This window comes from Heterocephalus glaber, unplaced genomic scaffold (assembly GCF_053883595.1).
Source record: "Heterocephalus glaber isolate CG9 unplaced genomic scaffold, H.glaber_assembly_v1.0 deba00001720, whole genome shotgun sequence".
In the NCBI taxonomy this organism is placed as follows: domain Eukaryota; kingdom Metazoa; phylum Chordata; class Mammalia; order Rodentia; family Bathyergidae; genus Heterocephalus; species Heterocephalus glaber.
Window position 1 is genome coordinate 7,784,244 of NW_028258433.1, and position 15,367 is coordinate 7,799,610.

The 15,367-nt window shown below is 34.7% G+C and overlaps 1 protein-coding gene and 1 pseudogene across 7 annotated transcripts in view; both read left to right on the forward strand.

Moving 5' to 3' along the window:
• Nbea (neurobeachin) overlaps positions 1–15,367 on the forward strand; it is a 702,149-nt gene that overhangs the window by 388,343 nt on the left and 298,439 nt on the right. For all 7 annotated transcript variants that reach the window (XM_004854743.3, XM_087199596.1, XM_013075842.3 and 4 more), the window contains one exon: positions 2,022–2,188. In XM_004854743.3, coding sequence (XP_004854800.1) covers positions 2,022–2,188 — 167 coding nt within the window. The remainder of the gene's footprint in view (positions 1–2,021; positions 2,189–15,367) is intronic.
• LOC147821707 (U2 spliceosomal RNA) lies at positions 12,135–12,244 on the forward strand (annotated as a pseudogene).

The following is a 15,367-nucleotide window of genomic DNA, read 5'->3' on the forward strand; positions in this document are numbered from 1 at the left end:
AAATATGTCAGAACTCAACTAAATAAAAATATTCAAGTAGCTTTCAACTTCTGTTAGTGAATGTGATTTAGAATCTTGTCTAAATTCCATGCAGGATCAATTTTGAGACAATCATATTTCTACTAAGAAAATCAGTTTATTTTATGGAGATATATAATCAGATCAATATTTGTCATGTGAAACATTTAAAATAGATTTTTGAGCAGCAAGATATTAGTAGAGCTTTAAAATATATTTAACCAAGATGATTTTAAGCTACAACAATATTTCTTAGCCATTGTTTATTATTGCTCCCCCAGGGAATCTTTTTAGACATTTTTTTCTAGTTGCCTCCCGAACTCCATTTGATTTTTAACACTATCAACATGCTGTATATCTGTTTGTGACCTGTATATGCATCTCTGCATTATACATTAAAAGAGTTAAGTTTTTTTCATACCTCCTTCCATACACTACTTTTTACCCAATGGGGATGGGACCATTTCCATTATGGTCCCAACATCCATACTGGAAGTGTGGTCAAGTGTGATAAAGGTTTTGAAAGGAATGTGAAGATTTAATATTTTTAGATTAGATATACATTGCATACAGTGTTGACGTAAAACTAAGTTTGACAGCATTTCCATTCTTATTTGATGGACATACATATTTTAAACCAAACATGTATTTGTTCTTTATAGGTTATAGGGATATTAGTAAATGCAGTGATGTATGTGTATAATTTACCAAAATCATCACTTTTAAATTATAAACTGTATAACTGTATAACATGTTACTAGAACTGTTGTATGAACTTTTCTGCCCTCCATATAGGCCTATAATTAGAAGAAAAGGTATGTTTAATTTGAGGTGAGTACTTCACAGTTAAGTTTCCTTAGTTCACTGCTGTAATTGTTAGGGAAGAAAAATAAAATTTTAATTTTACTCTCCAATGAGCTAATGAAATATTAACCTCATTACTGAGGCAGATCCTGTACTAATTGGTGAGTCCCTGTACAAAAAGATAAATTGGAAAATGAATTAATCCTTCTTAGATTACTGTAGGATTATTTTTCCAAAATAGATGACTTGTGGTAGTAGTCTGTATCAATAGTCACAAGGAATGTGTTCGCATACTTTCTGTGAAATACATTTTTACAGAGTAATGATGAATGGAACCTAGTTACATGAATTTTCTCAGATATATGAGGCTATTTTCCTAGTTACATGACTTCTACTTTCTAATCCTAAAATTTACAGTCATGTCAATCTGTATAAAATTGAATATACGAAAATATCAAACTTCTGATTAAAGAGATGCTCCTTTTTATGTCCATGTTGAACCTTTTTCATACATAAAGAAATCCATTAACTGTGTTGCTAACACCTGTGAGCATGGATACAGATAGCTGACATAACTGATTATTATGGAAAAAGTGGAGATAAGAATAAGAAAGTAATTCTCACAAGACCCTTTGAACACAGTCAATGTTAGATTTCGAAGGGAACGTTGAGAAAACATTGTCTCAGCTCCCTCATTTTACATGTGAAATAGTACAATGGGAGAAAAATAAAGCAGAATTAAATCCAAGCCTATGAAATTCCTTTGTTTACTTCTATATTATGTTACCACTAATAAAATGGAAAACTGTAAATTAAATAAGATTTTTCATTATATATAATTTTTCAGGAGCCCAACTCATATTAAATGAAATAAATTATGTTGATTAAAATACCTAGTAGATTTACATTTTCAGTAAACCATTTGTTTGTTTTTTCATTTCTGTTTGTAAAGTGATTATTTTTGAACAGTAGAGTCAGATGTTCGGAACTGGAAGAAACCATGAAGTCATTAATGACCTTATTTAATATTATAGAAATTATTTTACATATACATTCAAATGCACATTCTTACTAATTTGAAACATGGTTGTATGTCTGCTTTAGAAAAAGTACTAGATTATCTGAGTCATTTTAACTTAAATTCAGATATTTCTTTATTATACATATCAACATTATGCATTGTTTATATTTCATTACAGTCTCAGTGTGCACAATATGCTGCTGATAGAAGAGAGGAAGAAAAGATGTGTGACCATCTTATTAGTGCTGCTAAACATCGAGATCATGTAACAGCAAATCAACTCAAACAGAAGATCCTTAATATTCTCACAAATAAACATGGTGCTTGGGGAGCAGTGTCTCAGAGGTGAGTTAAAATAATTAGAAGTAAATAACAACTCATGACTAATTACAATAGTTAAAAACAAAACTTACTACAAATTTATTTTGAAAATATAACAAACACAAAAAAGCATAATTCATTGGTTCTAATCTTAAACTTGAATGTTTCAGAAGAAAATCTAAACTTTTTAATGTAGCTCTAATGGATACATTTCTAATATATAACAATGTAGTACAATACAAAATTTGTTTATAAACTATCTCATATACCACGTTAGGTATAAGATGCCGTCTTCATTAAAAAATGATTACTTTTTAAAAATATTAAATTGGTATTCTTAATTTGTTTTAAATAATAATTGTCTAATTACATAAGTAATATGTTCTTTTGTTTTGTTTTGTTTTTTCAAGAAATGGACTTGCTGTACAGTGTAGGCTGGTCTTCAACTCACTATGTAGCCCAGGCTGCCCTTGAACTAAGTGATTCTAACCCAGCCTCCCAAGTGCTGGGATTACAGGTGTGCACCACCATGCCCAGATACTAATATGTTCTTTTAAAAAGTTTTCCTTCACATTTTCCATTCAGACTTACTTAGGAAGGGTTTTCATCTCAAATTAGCATATTCATCATATTATGGTACAATTAAGAACAAAACTGATTGTTTATAAATTAAAATGTTGTCCTTCATTAATTTTTGTGGGTATATATTTCTCTTTTTCTTTTCTTTTTCTTTTTTTTCATCTATACAATGAAGTATCCTGGAAAACTAGTTTTGACATAGGTCATAATACTTAGATTGCTGAGCTTCTTCATTTTAATATTTTTGTTTTAATTGAGCCTATGAAATATTCTTATTAAGTTTCTGTCTGACAGAGTATGCTAGTCTGTTAAATTTAACAAGGTACTCTAAGAAGTGTTCTGAAAGTAGTGATTCTGTTAGAGAAGGTTTGAGTCCTCAGATTACAGTGTATCATGGACTTAAGAAAACTTTATAGCATGCTACCTTTTAAAATAATCAACACTGGATTTTTTTTTTCATAATAGCAACAACCCGTGACATCTAACATTTGTTACTTGTTTCTGTCATGAGTCATATTAAGAAACTGACATGAATTATTTTATTTAAACTTCAGAATATCTCCATGGAGGGTAATACAGAGATTTTCTCTATTTTAAAAGAAGTAAGCTGAAACTTACAAAGGCTAAATGAAACTTACACATTATTAAACTACTTCTACAAACAGAAACAGTGTATCAATTTGTTACGTTTTTTTCCAGAGAAACACAGTAACAAAACCAATGGGATATATGTGATATTTATATGTAAAAGAAAATTTTATTTCAAGGCATATATTCACATGATTGTGATTGGTAGATAGTCCAACAGGCTGTAAACTCAGGTAAGATTTCTGTGTTACAGTCTTGAGAATGAATGCCTTTTTATATAGAGCACTACAGTTTTTGGTAAGATTCATGAGCCTTGCCTTAACCACATTACCAAGGTATTCTTTGTTAATCATTACTACAAAACAGCTTCACAGCAAGAAATAGTGTGTGACCAAACAACTGGGCACCATATCCCAGGCAAGTTGACACATAAAACTTAACCACTATAGAGAGTAACAAACGTGAACATTTTCCCAGTTTTTTTTATTAGTACATATTTACAGTACATAATGATTACATTCCTTATGGGTAGTAGGTACATATACATAACACATCTTAATGCCTTTTAACATCCCCTTTCATTCCCCACCTTCCCCCTCCCTGTATCTCTTGGTCCCCTTTCCATTTGAAAAGATCTGTCTTCCTACTTCCAATAATCTATCTTTTATTTTACTCTTTATTTGTATTTTAGTTTTCCCATGTAAGATAAACCATGTGGTATTTATGTTTGTATGTCTGATTTATTTCACTTAACAATATGCTCTCAATTTGCATCCATAGTCCTATAAATGACTCATTTATCTTTATGGCAGAATATACTTCATTGTATGTAAATACCACCTTTTCTTTATCCATTCATCTGTTGGTGGATATATAAGCTGCTTCCAAGATTTAGCTATTATGAATTATGTCACTATAAACATAATTGTACATGTATCACTATAATATAATGTGTGGTGGTTGTACTACATTACATTCCCACCAACAATGTAGAAGGGTTCCTTTTTCCCACAGCCTCACCAGCATTTTTTATTATTTGATTTCTTGATGATAGTCATTACCCTTCTATAAACCCTCCCCATCTTTTTGTGTCATTGAATTGGGTTTATCTGCTTAGTTACATATACTCATGAGTAAAGTATTATCTTCCTAATAATTTAGCTGATATGAGTCAGGATATTGCCTGAAATATATAAAGCTAACATAATTTATGTTTTAAGTATTTATTAGCATGTAACTAGAATATAGCTAAAGGACCATACCCTCCATAGTAGCAGTTATGTGGTAACATGTCAGATAAATCTTTTGATAGCTGGTCAGCTTGTCCTATTCTCTATTACTAGATTGACACAGAGTGGCTGGACCCTTAATAAGAGCAGATATCTTTTTTTTCTAGTAGCGACTAACAGAAAAAGCATAGTATTCCTATTGTCATCCTTTACTAAGTCACTGAACTCTAAATCTTTAAAGGTAGGTCTTTTTCTCAGTAATATCATTAGTTTTAATTAACTAATAGAGCTTAGTTATTGCAGTACTCTTTTTCATTTTTATCTTATTTACTCTGTAAACAATTTCATTTAGTAACATAAATATTACCAATGTATCGATAATTTTCAAATTCATTATATCTAGTCCAGATTTCCCTCCTGGCCTCTAATCCTGTATATCCATCTCTCTGCCTCACACCTGTCCCTTGTACATCTAGCACTCTTCTCACTCTTATTGTCAAAATTGAGCTCCTGATACTTTTCCTAATCCAGTCTCTCTTGTATTCTTCTCCATCCTACCCAAGGACAATTATTTTCTTACAGTGGCTCAGTCAAAGTGTTGCTCTTAACCTTTACTACTCTTCATGCATTTCAACTCAAACCATTCTTTGAATCGTAATGACTTTGCAACAAAATATACCCAGCATTTGACTACTTCTTACTATTATTTTTGGTCACTTTGGTCAAAGCCAGTCCAATTCCCACTTGATGAATTCCAGCTGCATCTTAAAGAGGCTTCCTGTGTTTGCCCTTGTCTTTCTAAAGTCCAGTCTCAGCAGAAATAGTCTGTGTACTGCCAATTTTGTGAACAGGCCACCATCATCTTGCATTTGCTTGCGTCTCCTTCTGGCTGGTAAATGCACAGATAGACATTTAAAGAACATCTATTGACACTACTGTTTAAAGTCTTCAATTAAATTGAAAAGGAATCAGTACTCCCAAATTCATTCCTGGAACCAAGCATCACCTTGATCCCCCAAGCAGAGAAAAATCCAACCAAAAAAGAGAACTATAGGCCAATCTCCCTGCTGAAAATAGATGCAAAAATCCTCAATAAGATACTAGCAAACAGAATTCAGAAGATCATCAAGAAGATCATACACCCTGACAGAGTGGGATTTATCTCAGGGATGCAGGGATGCTTCAACATGCACAAGTCAATAATTGTAATAGAGGCGGAATCAGCCTGCTGCAGACAGGCAGGTCTGTGCACGCCCTACTGAGGTCTGGAGTCTCCGGGAACATGCTGAATCAGCCCACGCCCTGGCAACAATCCACTAGACAACCCCCCTCCCCGCCCCCACTCCTCTGTACAGCCACCTGGTTCCACACTACAAAGACTCAGAAGACACTGGACCACCAGACCACAGTACTGAGTCCCATTGCTCCTGGTCCAGAGGTAGGGGCTTCCCAGCCACCATCCCTCCTGGTGCTCCCAGCCCAGAGGAAGGGACTTCCGGGCCACCATCCCTCCTGCCACTTCCGGCCCAGAGGTAGGGGCTTCTGAGCTGCAGTCCCTCTGCTCCTGGTCCAGAGGAAGGGGCTTCCTGGCCACCATCCCTCCTGCTGCTCCCAGCCCAGAGGAAAGGGCTTTTGGGAAACTATCCCTACCGCTGCTCCCCGCCCCTGTCCCACCTTTCCCAGCTCAGAGGAGGTAATCCATGCAGGCGCCAACAGCCCCATCCCCAGTCAAAATGAGAAAACACATAAATAAGTCTCAAAACCAGACTTCCAGATCACCTACAGCAACCCCAAAGGGAAATGAGATGGAACACTCTGATACTCAACCACCTGAACCCACTGAACTGGCAACAAAAGGGGATCTGGAAAAAATGAAATCAGAAATAATTTCTCAGATAACAGGAGAAATTGTGCCCCTAGTGCAAGACATGATTAATAAATCTAGAGAGGGGCAGAGGAACATGATGGAATCCCAACATAAGAAACAAATGGAATCCATAAAACAGATGCAAATAGATTTCCAGAACATGAAAAACTCCATTGAAAGTGTACACAGCAGAATGAGCCAATGTGAGGACAGAATTTCAGATATAGAAGATAAGATTGCAATTAGTGACCAGGAAAAGAAAAATTGCTTCAAAATTATAAGGGAACATGAGAATCACTCCAGCAGCTGCCAGATGATGCAAAGAAGAATAACATAAGACGGATTGGAGTCAATGAAGAAACAGGAGAGAGTGGAGATGACATAAAAAAACTCTTCACAGAAATAATGGCAGAAAACTTTCCAAGCAGGGGAAAAGAGCTTGACATACAGATAAGTGAGGCATATAGGACTCCAAATAGCCTTGATCGAAAAAAACTACACATAGGCATATAATTGTTAAGATTCCAGAAACTCAACAGAAGAACAAAGTTCTCCAAGCAGTCAGAGAAAAGAAACAAATCACATACAAAGGAAAGCCCATCAGAATCACAGCAGACTTCTCAACACAAACCATCAAGGCAAGAAGACCCAATATCAACCAATGAAATTGAAAGCGTAATGAAAAACTTATCAACAAAGAAAAGCCCAGGCCCTGATGGCTTAACTCCTAAATTCTACAAGACATTTAGAGAGGAACTGCTGCCACTACTGTTTAAACTCTTCAGTGAAATTGAAAGGGAAGCAATACTCCCAAATTCATTCCTGGAAGCAAGCATCACCTTGATTCCCCAAAGCAAAGAAAGACCCAATTGAAAAAGAGAACTATAGGCCAATCTCATTAATGAACATAGATGCAAAAATCCTTAATAAGATAATGGCAAACAATGCAGAAGATCATCAAGAAGATCATACACCCTGATCAAGTGGGATTCATCCCAGGGATGCAGGGATGGCTCAATATATGCAAATCAATCAATGTAATACACTATATCAATAGAGCGAAGGACAAAAACCATATGATTATCTCCTTAGATGCAGAAAAAGCATTTGACAAAATCCAACATGCATTTATGATAAAAACCCTACATAAAATTGGAATAGATGGTCTCTAACTCAAACTGATAGAAGCCATCTGTGAAAAACCAACAGCCAATATCATACTAAATCTTCAAAAACTGAAACCCTTCACAATAAAATCTGTAACAAGACAACGATGTCCACTATAACCACTCTTGTTCAATATAGTTCTGGAAACATTAGCCACGGCAATTAGACAAGAGAAAGAAATAAAAGGAATAAAGATAGGAAATGAAGAAGTCAAATTGTCATTATTTGCTGATGATATGATACTCTATATAGAAGACCCCAAGAACTCCACCAAAAGTCTTCTAGACTTAATAACCAAATTCAGTCAAGTAGCTGGTTATAAGGTCAACACACAAAAATCAATAGCTCTCCTCTATACGAAAGACAGACTCACTGAGAGAGAAATAGGGCAAACAGTTCCTTTCACAATAGCATCCAAAACAGTTTTGCTGGTGTGAGAAACTGAAAGTGTAAATAAGGACTAAAATGTATAATAGGTATTGTGAAATAGGAAGAAAAGGGGCAAAGGGGAAGGAAGTGGGAGGGCTAAGGGAAAGGATAGAAGGGAATGGGATTAATATGAGAAAATGGAAAAGTAGGAACAAAATCTTTGTAAATAGGGAGGACTGGAGGGGTTGAAGGGAGGGCTCCGCAAGGGTGAAAAATAAGAACCAAGAGAGATTATGTAAAGGTGCAAATTTCCAATGATGAATGTCATTATATTGTATACCTAAAATGTACCAATGATTAGAATGAATAATTGATAATACAAAATAGGAAGAAAAGGTCCAAAGTGGCAGGGGTAGTGGGAGGGGCAGTGGAAAGGAAAGAAGGGAAAGGAAAAATGATAAGAAATGGAAAAACTGGAAATAAAGTCTTTGTGAATAGGGAAGGGTGGAGCGCGTGAAGGGAGGGCTAGGAATGGGGAAAAAATAAGAACCAAGATGCATTATGTAAAGGTACAATTCCCAGTGAGAAATGTAATTGTGGGGCCGGGGATTTAGCTCAGTGGTTCCGGTGCCTGCCTTTCAAGTGCAAGGACCCGAGTTCGAACCCCTGTACCCCCCCAAAAAAAAACGTTATCTGAGAAATGTAATTGTGTTGTATACCTAAAATGTACCAATAAAAGAATTTTATAAAAGTTGTAATAGACTATGTTAACAGAGAGAAGGACAAAAAACATATGATCATCTCAATAGATGCAGAAAAAGTATTTCACAAAATCCACCATCCATTTGTGATAAAAAAAAAAAATACCCTGCAGAAATTTGGAATAGACAGTCTGTATCTCAACCTGATAGAAGCCATCTATGAAAAGCCAACAGCCAACATCATTCTAAATAGTCAAAAACTGAAAGCCTTCATGCTAAAATTAGGAACAAGTCATGCATGTGCACTATTGCCACTCCTGTTCAATATAGTTTTGAAAACATCAGCCACAGCTTTTAGAAAAGAGAAATAAAAGGAATAAAGATAGGAAATGAAAAAGTTACATTGTCATTATTTGAGCATGACATCATACTCTATATAAAAGACCCCAAGAACTCCACCAAAAGTCTTCTAGACTTAATAACCAAATTCAGTAGAATAGCTGGATACAAGGTCAACACACAAAAATCAGTAGCTTTCCTTTACACATAAAACAGACCCACTGCAAGAGGAACCGGAGAAAAAATTCCACAATAGCATCCAAAAATGAAATACCTAGGAATCAACCTAATGAAAGAAATCAAAGACCTTTACTCTGAAAACTGTAGCACTCTGAAAAAAAGAGATTGAAGAAGTATTAGAAAATAGAAAGACATCCCTTGCTCCTCGGTAGGAACCAATATAGTGAAAATGGCCATACTTACATTTTCATACTGCTGTATAGATTCAATGCAATCCCAAATGAAATTCCAGCAGCATACTTTACAAACCTTGAGAAAACAATCTAAAAATGCCGTTAGAATAAGAAGAGACCTAGAATAGCAAAAGCAATTCTAGGCAACAAAAACAAGGTGGGGGTATCACAATCCCCAACTTGAAACTAACTACAAAGATAGTATGATAAAAACAGCATGGTACTGGCAAAGAAACAGACCTGAGGATCAGTGGAAAAGATTAGAAGATGCAGAAACAACTCCAGACATACTCAGCTACCTCATCTTTGACAAAGGAGCCAAACACCTTCACTGGAAGAAAGATAGCTCTTTAATAATTGGTGCTGGAAAAACTGGATTTCACGTTGCTAAAGATTAAAACTAGATCTATATTTCTCACCATGCACTAAACTAAAATGGAAATGGATCAAAGATCTAAATATTAAAACAGAAACACTAAACTGCCTGGGAGAGAGGTTACGTAGAACTCTTGAAGACATTAGTATGGGAAAAGATTTCATGAACCGAACTTCAGTTGCACGTGAACTATCACAAAAAATCAACAATTCAGATCTCATCTTACTGAAAAGCTTCTGCACCGCAAGAGAAACCAACAGTGTGAAGAGACAACCCACTATGTGGGAAAAAATTTTTATGAGCTGTTCCTCAGACAAAGGTCTACTTTCTAGAATATATAAAGAACTTCAAAAAATCAGACCTCCCAAATTTAAAGACCCAATCCAAAAATTTGAATGTGAAATGAACAGACGTTTCTAAGACAAAGAAGTAGAAACAGTAAATAAACATACAAAAAAAGTTCATCATCACTGGTCATTTGAGAGATGCAAATGAAAACAATAATGAGATTCCACCTCTCTCCAGAAGGTATGGCTGCTATCAAGAAATCAACCAATAACAAATGCTGTCAGGGCTGTGGGGAAAAAGGAACCCTGCTCCACTAGTGGTGGAATTGTAGACTGGTGCAAACACTGTGGAAATCACTATGAATATACCTCAAAAAGCTCGGTTTAGAGTTCCCATTTGACCCAGCTAATCTCTTGCTGAGTATCTTCCAAAAAGAATTAAAAGAATCATACCACAGTGATATATGTGCACCCATGTTTATAGCAGCACACTTTGTAATAGCTAAACCTTGGAAACATCCCATTGCCCATCAACTGGAGACTGAATAAAGAAGATGTGGGTTTTATTTTTATAAAATTGATATTGTTCAGCTATAAAGAATGAGAAACTAGACACATTTATAGCTAAATGGATGCACATTGAGGCCATACTCTGAAGTGAAATAAATAGGATACACATGTGTAAATACCCAATAGTTTCTCTGATGTGAGAAACTGAAAGTGTAAATAAGGATCAAAATGTATACTAGATAATGTGAAATAGGAAGAAAAGGTCCAAAGGGGAGGGGAATTGGGAGGTGTATGGGAAAGGAAAGAAGGGAAAGGAACAAATACTAGAAAAGTGAAAAAAAGAAACAGTCTTTGTATATAGGGAGGGGGAGGGTTTGAAGGGAGGGCAGGGAAAAAATAAGAACCAAGATATATCACGTAAAGGTACAGATTCCCAATAATGAATGTCATCATTTTGTATACCTAATATGTACCAACAAACTTAATGAATAAAAAAAAATAATTGCAACTTGACCTATCTTTGACCCATTTGTTCTTATCCCTGAGACAAACACCTATGACAACTTCTAAAGGAGGAAAGATTTATTTTGCATTACAGTTTTCAGAGATCTAAGCCCTTGGTCAGCTAACTTCATTGTTTCTGGGCCTATGATGAGGCCAAATATCCTGGCAGAAATAGCATAGCAGAAGAAAGCTGCTCTCTTCATAGCAGCAAGGAAGCAGAGAGAGCGACAGGGTCTGTGCTATCTGGCTTTCTCTATCTTGCAGTTTTGTTTGTCTTGGCTCCCACCCTACTTTATGGTGCTGCCCACTCATAGTAGATCTCCCCTGTCTGTTTGCTGCCACTCTTCTCTGCAACCACCCTCACAGTCATCCTGTGAGATGTGCCTAATTTCTTACAGTTTTCAGATCAATCGTGATTAACCATCACAACTTCTGAGAGATAACTTAACTTGGAACATTACAGATTGAAATATAAAATGTAAAACTATGAGACTTCCAGAAAAAATATAGGAGAAAATCTTCATGAACTTGCTTGTATTCAGCAAAGTTAGTATGGTAGTCAGACCACCAAAAGTCTGATGCATAAAAGAAATAAATCTCAGAATGAACATCTACATTAAAAACTTTTTTTTCTGTGAAAGAGTCTATTGAAAGAGTGCCACATTATCTCAGACTAGGAAAGCACAGACTGGGAAAAGTATTTGCAAACCCCATATTATACAAAGGTTGGTATCCAAAATATATAACATACCTTCCAAATTTAGTAAGAAACAAACGTAAATAAAAAAGGCTTCATGACGTCTGATCACATATTTCAGAAATTGAGATAGAAAATAAGCACCTAAAAATGCCCTATATGCTTAGCTATTAAGGAAATTCAAGTTAAAACCATAACTTATGCCTACCCATTTATTACAATGACTAAATTAAAATAAAACGTAAATCTGACAGTGCAAGAACTAGAAAAAAAGTGAAGACACTGGAGCTTTCATTTGTTGCTGGTGGAAAAACACACTGATACAACCTTTTTTAGAAAATTGCATTGCTTCTTGGCCTTTTGGCTAAGATCAAGTATAATATCTGTTTCAGTTTTGAAAATTGCTTGCCTTTTATTAAAAAACATGTACTTTACTATGACTGAGAAATTCTATTTCTAGGTGTTAAGTGAAAATTTAAGTTTACACAGAAACTTATCTATGAATGTTTATAGCAGATCCAGTTATTGTCAAAAACTGAAAACATTCCAAAATTTCCTCAAGTGGTGAATGGATAAATAGAAAAAATACACACCCATACAATAGAATAAAAAAATGGACCGTTTCAGCCTAGATGAATCTCAAATGCATTCTGCCAAACAAAAGCAAGATTCAAAAGACCATACACTGTATGATTCCATTTGTATGGGATTCTATCAAAAGCAAAATAACAGACAAATATATCAGTGGTTTCTAGGAGTTAACGATTAAGAGAAGAATGAACTAGAAAGGGGTGATAAAAACGAGTTTGGGGGGATGATAAGATGGTGTGTATTTTGATTGTGGTAGTGGTTTTATGGACTATACATATTTATTAAGATTATTAAAACTCAGTAAAAGAGAATGAAATTGATTGTATGTAAGCTAACAAAATTTTAAAACTAAAAGGCCTAGAGAAGATGTATAGATAACTCAACCTACCAAACTATTCATTAATTTTTATTATGGAGAATTGTAGTCGTGTTTTTTGTTGTATTAAATTTAAATAAATTATAACTCAAATTGTTATTCTATGCAAACACTGATATACCTAAATTACATAAACTGGATTACCTTTTCCTACAAATAAGACATGGAAGTGGAAAAATGTACTATGAATATGAATTATTCAGAGAAAAAGACAAATTTTTCCTAGCAATTTTCAGGTAGTTTAAAATGTCAAGAATTTAATTGAGAATGTTTCAACACTCAGTGAAATTACTGTTACAAGGTGTGTTACTAAGTATGCTGATAGTACCTGGGTTAGACTAAACAATATATTAATTGTTTACAATTAGTAACTCTGTAAGATCTAAGGTGAGTCCTCCAAAACCCAGCAAAAACAAGACAACTTCCACTAAATTAAATATATTGGCATAGTAGCTCATATTTTAATGGCTATGAAGCTTCATAGAATGCTATGTTATACTTTAATGAGAAGTATGTAAATTAATATAACAGATTCAAAGGAGAAGACATGTTTTTTGAATTTCAACCTGATATGCTCCACTTCCCAAACATACACATTTACTATCTGAAGAATTCAAAATCAAAATAACTAAAGTCAAAAAAGTTAAAAATAACATCAAATTTAAAAAAACATCAAATAAGCATTAAAACAGAATCATAAAATAACATAGATTAAGGACTACAATGCAAAGTATCCAGTGATCAGGTAGACCTAATATTCTCTTATAATCACTTTTATTTTCTAGCTCCATTTCTATTTTCCATACTTTAAAAAACTCACTGAACCTTCTAAATAGGTACAAAAAGCAGCCACCATACTTAGCTACTTCTGTAAGTCAAATTTAATTTGCTCTTGTTCCCTTCTATGATAGTGCCCCCCTTCTGTATGTATATACACACTCCAAAACTTGGCAGATAGTCTATTTCACTAGTGTAAAGCCCAGCTATGTTCATTTCACTTTTGACACTAAGACTCATTTGTGCTTGAAGATATGTCTGTGTTCTGGCCACAATGGTTAGATAGATAGACAGACATGCAGACAGACAGAGACAGATAGACAGACAGATAATTCTGGCCATTTTACTGAGAATAGATGTATCCATCACTTTAAGCATTACTTTCTTATGTTACATTCCCAGTCTTGGAATAAATTACCCAGCCCCTTGTTACTTCAATTAGTTTACTCTTGACCCCCAAAATTCTCCATGTCCATACTCCCTTGCAGGCCAGTTCAGCTACTATTTAGAAGAAATTCCCATTTTGTCTGTTGAGAAGATAAGGGAAGTATCATGTCTCCTGGATTCAACATCTTGCTTGTTCTGGAGGTGTTGGCATAGAGTGGGATAGAAATCTTGCTTATTTTTTTTGACCCATTTGGATTCCCTGGCCCACATCTTTTCTACAGCCATCCTAAATTATCAATCTGTTTCAAAGATACAGGAATCATGGGGCAGTTCTCATGCTCTCTGAGAATATGAACCTGACATTCAACTCATGATGTTCTAACTCATTGAGGTTACTAATTCTAACTGCTCTAATAGATAGAAAGCATAAATCTAAAGTAGAATCTTTATGACTCACTATGTGATTGAGCAGGGAAAAATCAAGGATGTTCAACAAGTTGCTGTCATCATTTATTGCAGGAATGGTGATGACAGTCTTGAAATTGAGAAACAAAAGGAACAGTATAGAGGAGGAAAATTATTATATTAAATTTGCATTGTCTGTGGCATTTTCTAGTGAAAATTTGTACCAACATGTTAAAAAATAGAGATCCAAATGACTTTAGATCACTACTTACACTTGTAATAACCTTCTTAGATATTTCCAAAATATGCTTTTCTGATCCTCAACAAATTCCATCTCTTACCTTCTCCCATTAAAAAGTGTTTAGGAAAAAAAAGTGTTTAGGGAGCATTTTTTAATTTTTTTTTCTTTCACTCATTCTTCCCTCTGTTCATACAACCCATATATACAAATTATCTGCCAGCAGTGCATCTAGAGGATATGATATATTTGCATAAGCTCTGAAAATAGTTAAAAAATTGATTCTGCCTGGGTTATGTTTTATTGGGTAGTTTATCCAAGGCAAAGGAGCAAGGATATTAAAATACAAGTAAGAAAATGGTCAAAGAAAGCCATATAGTATTTACTTAGTCTGAGATAGTTAATGAAGGTAAGTAAGAAGAGACGGGGATTGATAGACAGAAAATAAAGGAGTAAAGAAAACATTGTCAGTGAGCTGAAAGATGGGAAGCTGCACGAGAATTTTAAGATTTTAGAAATACAGCAATCCACTATTGACATGTCCAGAATGTTGTCATGAAAGTGATTAAGTAGAGAAGAGTCAGTTAAAGATAATGGTAAATAGGAAATAAACTGAAAGAATGAAATCTTCTTTTGGCACTTATGTTGAATCACCCAAGATAATTTCAATATGTATTTGAGATGGAAACTATAAGCAAAAGCATCTTCTGAGTTTTCAGTAAATAAGAGGAATAGCCTGGGCAGCTATTAGAAGACCCCAGATAAGGACCTAGGTAACGTAACATGTCAGATTCAGCAAGAAC